The 9782-nt window shown below is 36.7% G+C and overlaps 1 protein-coding gene across 1 annotated transcript; it reads left to right on the top strand.

The window, feature by feature from the left end:
* The first annotated feature begins 3322 nt into the window (after positions 1–3322).
* Positions 3323–6435, top strand: LOTGIDRAFT_227913 (hypothetical protein). Its single transcript, XM_009045550.1, has 2 exons — positions 3323–3559; positions 5043–6435. Exons 1-2 carry the CDS (start codon positions 3440–3442, stop codon positions 6045–6047), a joined length of 1125 nt encoding a protein of 374 aa, XP_009043798.1. The 5' UTR covers positions 3323–3439; the 3' UTR covers positions 6048–6435.
* Positions 6436–9782: the final 3347 nt, after the last annotated feature.

Below are 9782 nucleotides of genomic sequence, written 5' to 3'. Positions count from 1 at the left end.
TAGCGCTGCCAACCGGCATACCGGAGTGAAAAAAAGGCGCTAAAATGAGCATTCTTAAATTTAAGGATCGTAGATTTTCATACGAAAAAACGAAACTATTCAATTTGACGGAATTTTTGTTGACGTCAATATTATGGAATCAAAATTATTTTAAAAATGAAAAAAAATAAAATTTCTTTTTTTGCTTTGAGATATTTTGAAGCACACTTCCAGTACTTGGAAAAATCAGGTTTCTTTAAAGGTTCTATATTTGGACACCTGATTTTCCAAGTACTGGAAGTGTGCTTCCAATCTTGGTGAAGATTTGTATCCACTACATATATCGATGATTCTGTTGGATTAACTGGAGGAGCATTCGCAGAATTATTATAGTCTACGATTAATTTTGAAAAAATTCTTATAGGTGGAAGAAAGATTCCTTGGCCTTGATGCTCCATGTTCCCGACGACAGTAAAAAGTTAAGGGAAGTAATTTACGATCCTTAAATTTAACAATGCTCATTTTAGCGCCTTTTTTTCATTCCGGTATGCCGGTTGGCAGCGGTAGGCGCGGTTGACTTTTAAAACCCACCCCACAACTGTCATATATCTGCACGTTCTACACAGCAAACAATTTAAGAACGCCAACAAAAATACAGCGACCGATAGAGTTCAAGTTCAAGTGACGTAACTGATGAAAGATTTTCATGAAAATCAGTAGGACTCACTCCACTAATTCATTTGCCATCTCTTCCCATATCAAAACACAAAATTCAACCTTCGACAACTTTTTCCATAAATCTCGTTGAAAGCTTTCCAATATGTCGAATGAAAGCCTGACCAACCCCTGATGTCTCCTAAAAAATTCAATATGATATGATGACCGTGAAAATTTTGAGCTACTAAAATTGAAAGTAGACTACTATCGGTTATACTCATCCGCTAGAGTTTGGCACAAAACGACTATTTTAAGAATTAGCCTTCCGCCTTTAGACCAAAAATTACTCAAAAATAGGCATGCAAAAACCTCAAAAGGGAGAGAGAAAGCAGATTTCTAAGAATAGCCTGCATAAAATGTTAAAGTAGAGTGAGTCCAGTAAGTTTGGTTATTCCACCCAGATTGTTTCATCGCAATGACGTTGACCATACCATTCAGTACAAAGTGGTCACGTCGGATGTGACTGAGGTTTTTCTCTTAGCTCTTTAATGTATTTCTAAACAACGCAGCCTCGAGACAACGCCACCGAGCTAATATTGACAAATGACAAACTAACTTGTGACGTGCAAAAGCAGACTAACATTTATATTCCGAAACGATCTTGATCGAGACGAATATATAAAATAGCGGTCTTAAGATAGATCGGCCTGGAGACAAGCATTCGACATTTTTAGATTAGTTATCTAATTAACACACTATAGCTGCTTTTCCTGCTCCAAGACATGATTAGGGAAACGCAGTGAATTTGGCACGTAGAAGTAGTCCAAAGAAGAAGTATTTGGGTATCGAAATCTCTAAGCATCATCGAACTTGGTGTCATTTTCTAGTTCAGAAATGCTTATCGTGATCTGAATGTTGATTATTTCTGACAGATTGTGTTTTAATCGTCTTTCCAATATCAATACCAAAATTATATTAATAATTACTTTTCATGTATAACAGAAATTTGTAAATGCAGTTAGACGTTAATTATTAATTAGTCATTCTGAAGATGTCAACTCCCTCGGACTGTGCTGATGTAGCTTAATGACGCATAACGCATTCATGACTACTGTTCCAGGAGAGAGCAGTGTTTTCCGAATAACAATGGAAAGATGGCTAGTGCTTTTTATACGCCCACATTGGACCTAAATCAAAAGGTTTAAGAAAGTTTAGTTTAATTCTGATTAAATTCAAGGCTTTTTCAAGATTTAGGCCTCTTACGTCAGTTTTGAGGAGTTATCGCCCTTTAACCTCTATATTGTAAGTGCTTCTATCAACATCAATTGCTCGTAAACGCTCTAAAAACTAGATTTTTTGATGGAACCAAATGAAATTTGGTATGAGTATACATATTCATAAAGCGAAGATCAAGTTCGAATTTGAGCTATTTTCGACCGTTTTAGAAGCAGAGTTATTGCCCTTGCCCCAAAATCTTGAATATGCTATTACTCTCTTAGTTTTCAACCGATTTCTAACATTCAAATTGCTGTGAGTATTTACTTAATTTTATCGTTTGAAATTGCGCAAAACAAAACTTAATACATATTTGCATATCAGGGCGAGGTGTATTTCAAATAGGCCTACATGTATTTTGTAGCTCCCTCATCATTTAACGTTCACGCTTATTTTTTTAAATTTGAGAAAACCCCTTCACAATCTCTCTTAGATTCTTGGCTCTTGAGATTTAATGAAACGGAATTATTGTGAAGCATCTCTGGCCATGTACAGATGCCCTTAAAGGGACAGTTACTTTAGTCTCAGAAACAGGAATATTTTAGCTGACCAATCAGATATAGTTTTCAAAATTAACCATCGAAATTTGAGCCTTCAAATCCATGTGTGTCGAGAATTATCCGCGATTGAATGTTGAAATGACGACTTGTCAATTTAAGATACTCTGTGAGTAAAATTATTTTTAAATGATTTTCGTAAATCAAAATGGCCCTTTAAAAACTTAGTAGTAGTCTCACTCGCTCATATTGGTAAAACAGTCTTGTATCTACATATTATTACACGAAGCCGATCATTTTTTTTTAACCAAAAGGTTTTATTGAAATAATGTAGGGTCAATGCTAACCTAAGAGGAACTATAACTAAGACTGAAACTGAGAAGACCCGACGAATCGAAGAAGACAGACACTCAATCAGCATTATTAAAATAAATTAGGCTATCAATGACCTACAGCCATATACCGTATAAATACAATATTACATAGAGAAATTAAATAAATGAATAATCAAGTGGCCCTCATTAAATTACACAAATCATTAGAAGAACATGTAGTATGTTGTTTGACTATATATTTATATCCAACCGTCTTACAAAGCGACATGCCTTTTTAATGTCAAACTGACCTATTTAGCGTGAGATATGAAACCACTTGATATACGGTGTTTTCCCAGGTCTTTATTGTTAATGAACATTATTATGTATATCAGAGGGGATCCCCTACTTTAACGCCAGCTGATTGGTCGGCTATAAATGGACTTTAATTCCTTCTCCTGTTATGTCCATAAAAGGACATGTAATGAGAACTGGTCGTGGCTTTCCTAGAAATCATTTGAATGGGGCGAGGTTGAATATCCATATAAGGCAAGACTGTTAGTCACCTAGTAACGGTGTTAGCCTACATAGTAAGAGATACAAACCTCGTGGTTGATCGATAGATTGAGTTGGACTCAGAAGTCGAAGCCTGTAGAAGGACGCCTCATCACTTTAGTCGTATTTTGAGAAAAGTTACATAAAAACCAAGCTTTCAATATGTCAGAAGTTGCAGCACTTGTTATAGACAATGGATCTGGTATGTGCAAAGCAGGTTTTGCTGGAGACGATGCCCCTCGAGCTGTTTTCCCCTCCATTGTCGGAAGACCCAGACATCAGGTAAGGCCAAGGCCACGTTTTGAAATCTTTCATGATTTGAAAATACACATTATAGATCTTCTTTGAAGTGTAGTCGGATAGGCAATGCTTAGTAGATCTATTTGGCCTTAACCTAACCATGACCATGTGAAGAAATGATAAATTGCAAATGGCTGACCCCACGTCAACGTAACGTAATAAAGTCGTCTTCAAACAGGATCAGGTTGAGTTTTATCAACTTCGGTATAGTTAAACTTGTATTATGGAAATAAAGGCCAAAATATAATATGGCAAACTCTTAAAGATAGGCCGAACACCATGCCATGCCAGGCCACTATGTAACGTTTGAGTAGGATAAGCAACGACAGGTGCGTGGACTGGGATGTAGAAAGAACTAGTAGAAGTAGTTACATAGAACTGTAATAATCATTTTTTGGCGCAAAAATTTTCTGGAGACATGAAATCGGGGAGTGAGGGCGTATATTGCCATCACGTCTGTCCGCCCACAATTGCTCGTAAACACTCTACACAATACTTGGCGGATTTTGACAAAATTTTGTGTGAGTGTTAGTAATTACCCAAGCCAAGGTCAAGGATGTGCCTATTTATAAAAAGAAGAATCAAAAAATATTTAGTATGTGTTCATGAAAACGCATTAATTTTTTTAGCTCGTAAATACTCGAGAAGGCACAATTCTCGACGTATTTTGACAAAACTTGGTGTGTTTGTTGTCACCCAAGGATGAATCCTATCGAAAATCAGAAGAATCGAAAAATATTTAATATGAGTTATTGCCATTGTTCTTGAAAACGCGTTTAATTTTTAGAGGCACAATTCTTGACAGATTTTGATGAAACTTGGTTTGAGTGTTTGTATTCGCCTAAGGATGAACCATATTGGGAATTAGAAGAATTTAAACATATTTAGTATGAGTTATTGCCCTTGTTCTTGGAAACTCGTTCAATTTGTAGCTCATATACACTCTAGAAGGCACAATTCTTGGCGAATTTTGAAGAAACTTGGTAAAATTGTTTATTATCACCCATGGATGAACAAAATGTTTTATAGGAGTTATTGATATCTTTCTTGAAAACGCTTTCAAATTTTAGCTCTGAAACACTAAAAGGCACATTCCTTTCCGGATTTGACAAAACTTGGTTTTATCTTTCAGCATCGCCCTCAATAGTTCAAAAGAAGTGTAAGACTGAAGGTTGAATATTTCATACTAGTGATTGTTACTGTACTGCCAAATATTGTTATTCAAAATCAAAGCTGCCAGTGGGCGTATGTTACCTTGCCTGGCAAGCTATATTTATACCTGAAATACAGAAAATTGATATAGATATTCGATCTAACTAAGTCTAGTTACTACAGTCAATAATTAATATAACTAATTGGCCTAAAACTATACTTTAACTGGAACAAATTGTGCAAATACGTATTATTGTGGTTAAACTTTTATACTAGTATTATCTAAAAGTATTTTCATATTTTGTGTTTCCAGGGTGTTATGGTTGGTATGGGACAGAAAGACAGCTATGTAGGAGATGAAGCTCAATCTAAGAGAGGTATCCTCACCTTAAAATACCCAATTGAACATGGTATTGTTACCAACTGGGATGATATGGAGAAAATCTGGCATCACACTTTCTACAATGAACTTCGAGTTGCCCCAGAAGAACATCCCGTCCTCCTCACGGAGGCTCCACTCAATCCTAAAGCCAACAGAGAAAAGATGACCCAAATTATGTTTGAAACCTTCAATTCACCAGCTATGTATGTAGCTATCCAAGCTGTATTGTCCCTATATGCCTCTGGTCGTACCACTGGTATAGTACTTGATTCTGGAGATGGTGTAACACACACAGTTCCCATCTACGAAGGTTATGCTCTTCCCCATGCCATTATGAGATTAGATTTGGCTGGTCGAGATTTGACCGACTACTTGATGAAAATTTTGACAGAAAGAGGTTACTCCTTCACCACAACAGCTGAAAGAGAAATCGTCAGAGACATCAAAGAAAAATTATGTTATGTTGCTTTGGATTTCGAACAGGAAATGCAGACAGCTGCGTCGTCGTCGTCCTTAGAAAAATCTTACGAACTACCCGATGGTCAAGTCATCACCATTGGTAACGAACGATTCCGATGCCCAGAAGCCATGTTTCAACCATCTTTCTTGGGTATGGAATCTGCTGGTATCCATGAAACCACCTACAACTCTATCATGAAATGTGATGTTGATATCAGAAAAGATTTGTATGCCAACACTGTATTATCTGGAGGATCTACCATGTACCCAGGTATTGCTGACAGAATGCAGAAAGAAATCACAGCCTTGGCTCCATCTACCATGAAAATCAAAATCATCGCTCCACCTGAGAGAAAATACTCTGTATGGATTGGTGGTTCTATCTTGGCTTCTCTCTCAACCTTCCAACAGATGTGGATCTCCAAGCAGGAATATGACGAATCTGGCCCAGCAATCGTCCACAGAAAATGCTTCTAAGCTAATAATGAGTATTAAGATCTGGATCTGTTGAATGAGTGTGATCTGTTTCAGCGAGTGACTGAGTTTGTGCACATACCTCCTTTCCCTTGAAGATCTAGTCTTCGCGATCCACTCGCGAAGCTCAAAAATATTCTGAACGCTTTAAGTTATGCAAAACAACAATTTAAAGGTCATAATTATTTGTTATTGTTGAAACTTTTTGTATGATATTTAAATAAAAAATCAAGAAAAAAATTAATCCTAACATAATTATTTGTGCTATTCTCTTTTCTCTATTTGATGAACAATCCGTTATTTGTGGATCTGCAAGTTGATGCATGATCGAATACAATATGCAGCGATCATGTCGATTTGCAGCTTGCTTTACAACATGCCAAATGGATACACTTTACACAATGCTAAATGAGTGAATTATCTGTTCACTCTGTACAAAACGGCGTACATACCCCTTAAAGTGATACTACGTCTTAGAATGAACATGAAATTTAATTCTCAAGAATGGTCAATGAGTATATATTCATCAGTGAACTTACCTGGTGTCGTAAAGTTACAACATAATCCCTGTTAAATCTAGAAAATTTGAAAATTCATAAAACTAAGTAATTATTGAAAAATGCTTAATCATAATATTAACCGTTTTTCAATAGTTAATTTATATTTGTATGCTGCTCACAAGAGACGTACATGCAATTAATCTTATCTATCTTATCTCAATGTGAGAACAGAAAAGTAGGACGTAAAACTCCATTCATGTCATTTCATTTCAATGTGAGAATAGAATATTGGCAAAGATTTACATGTATTGCAGAGTGAAGAAGTAGGCTACCATTATACTGTTACTGCATGAAATAGGCCTGTTTCTCACTTCTTAAACGTTCGCAATCACGAGCAGGCAAGTACTTAATTAATCCATTAATATGGCCTTCTTCTGATATCAGAAAGCAGTTAGCACATTATGAAATATAATAACCGTATGTAAATTACATGATCAGATATTTCTCTGATGTAGTAATGGAATACATATCAATTATAGTAATCATAACAATATCATTACAAACCCATATTAATGACTGATTAAACAAGATCAGTATATACCCTAGTACGTGTGGGAAACAAAATATTATCAGCATGCTTTTATATTTCATTTCATTCGTTATATTTATCATTCAGAATACATTTGGATATATAAATATGTAGCTAGTGTATTGGCAATCAAGACCCCACCCCCTAAAAAGCATATAACTTCAATTTTTTTATGAATTTACTTAATAAAAGCATTGCCTGTGCCGGGCCCCGCCCCCTGTCAAGCTCACCAGTACCACCTTCAGTTTATCTTCCAGCGTAAAAACGCACACATGGTATTTGTGTTCTCTCCATTTTGCTTTTTACTCTGTAGCTTTGATTCAATTATTAAAACACTTTGCTGCTTTACTTACACGTTTTATTGTTTACGTATTCACAAGATTTTCGCTTCAAAATTATGGCGAATTTGCTTTCGACTATGAATCTTTCGTTAGATAAATCTATATCGCTTATCACCTTAGAGAGATGAATACAAAATTACAAACAACTCGGCTTGGTATTGTTGCGATTAGCTATACATTCATCAAGCTTTAGGAACTCTCCTAACAAAAGTCACCCCAGGACAAACTAAAGTCTCGCAAGAGTTGAGTTGGAAGCGGTTTGTCTATAGATTATTTCTTGCCATTCATCAGGAATCGATTGGTAATTTTAAGATGCGACAATTCCACAGTGTACAGTACATAAACAAACCGAGTGGGACACGGACTCAACCCTTGTGCTCCAAAACTTTGGACCTTTGAATCTGGCCACAACAAACAATATCTCACTTCAGACAGCCCACATTGCCGGAAAGTCGAACATTTCCGCAGATCAACTGAGTCGCAATCCACACAATAGCCATTGAACAAGGGATTAGTCCAAACTCTATTTCAGAGACGATCTCTCCCTCTTGTAGATCTGTGCGCATCCGCGGACAATGACAAACGCAGATCTTTGTTCGTGGTACCCTCCCCTAAAGTCTCCGGTTCTGGACGCTCTAACGATGTCCTGGGAGAATCTCAACGGATATGCCTTCCCCCCGATATGTCTAATTGCAAAAGTCCTGCAACACATGCGGCAATTTCAATGTCAATTTGATTGCCCCGAAATGGCCCGGTGACACTGGTACACGGACCTACTCCATCTATCCATTGCCACCCTTTTGCAGCTGCCGTTCATGCGGGAACTTCTGAGTTAACCGAAGTCGTTGATTTTCGGAATCGACAAGAAAACTTCTCGCCGCATCAGTGCGCAAGGGAACGCAGAAGGACTAGACTTGCAAGTTCAACAGATTTAGTTGCTGGTGCACTGGACGGCAAATTAATTCATATCGAGTATCTTTGAATGATGTCATAGAGTTCGTATCGTCTTTGTTCGACAACGGACTCCAGAATTGCAGGTTATCGGTGAATGCTTTGTTCTGCCCTTTCCATGGTAGACAATTGTCCCATAGGGCAGCACCCTGTTGTATGTCTCCTTATAAAAGGATGTTTAATTCTAGACCCCAGACCAAACTCGTTCCTGAATGGGACCTCTCGACTAAGGGCACCTTTTAGAACTAATATAGCAAGCGCATCTTTGAAATTATTTACGTTAAAAAAATATCTTTTTCATATCGATTACTATTAGAAGATGCACTACGCAGTGATCTCCAATCACTTCGAATTGGTCCTGGTTCGATGTTGGTCAGGAAATATGGTATTGTTTTTGTTAGGTATAGCTTGTCCAAACAAGACAGAACCTTCAAACAGTCCTCTTTGTATCTTACGACGCACCTAATAAGCATATAAGGCATATTTAAGGGGAGATCAATAAAAGCTATTCTAGATGAGACCGATTTGAGTAGTCAATCAACGCTTTTAAATTTTTAAAAAGTTTTAGAATGATTAAAGTTCTCATTCCGGGGTGTTTCGAAGGGAAGTTCCTGGACTGTAAATATAGTTTATTAATCAGGGCCTATATTTACAGATACATGGTTTTGGTGACGAAGTAATAAATTTATATACAGTACAAAGGAACCGAATTGACCGATGTAAAGAACTGAACAAATTATTATTCACAATTAGTTGTTATTCAATTCTGAACAGTTTTTGGTCCATACACCAACAGTTAGAAATATTGCCTTGTTGTTATCCAGATGTTTTCTGACTGGTATATTGAAAAATTTGTTTCGTATGCAACCGGTTTATCAATCAAGTGAATAAAAGAACCTAACCTCCAGTCTCATCAATAATTCCATTGTTACCAAGTTTAATTGAAAACGTAGACTGTATTGATTAATAAAGAAGGGTAATGCAAATCTTAAAGGGATATAGACCCAAACATATCCAAAATTCAGAGATCCGTTTTTCAGAATAAAACTCCGAAATGTACGCTGTGAAAACAGCAAGAGCCCTCAACACTGTACGCAATTTGAAAGTGCGTGGAATCGGGGGTTATGATTGACTATACACGATAGCGTGTATTGGACGCAATTTGTAATAGCTTGACATTGTTAAGATAATAATACAAGGATTACAATGAAACATCCTTTTAGAAACAGCAGTCTCTGAAGTTTTGTTTACTAGCCACTTTCTGCATATTTTGGTCCCTGGGTAATGATTATAAACCGTTTAAAAATCAACCTCACACCATCAACTTCTAAATCCGACCAAAACCGTATAAATGAAC

This window comes from Lottia gigantea (genome assembly GCF_000327385.1).
Source record: "Lottia gigantea unplaced genomic scaffold LOTGIsca_1, whole genome shotgun sequence".
NCBI lineage: Eukaryota > Metazoa > Mollusca > Gastropoda > Lottiidae > Lottia > Lottia gigantea.
This window is presented reverse-complemented; position numbering and strand designations above follow the sequence as displayed.

What these genes read in the sequence shown, in the direction of transcription:
- LOTGIDRAFT_227913 (XM_009045550.1), top strand. Translation starts at nt 3,440, where the DNA reads ATGTCAGAAGTTGCAGCACTTGTTATAGACAATGGATCTGGTATGTGC. An exon ending in TCGGAAGACCCAGACATCAG is followed by an intron (nt 3,560 to 5,042) that starts GTAAGGCCAAGG and finishes TTGTGTTTCCAG; the next exon opens with GGTGTTATGGTTGGTATGGG.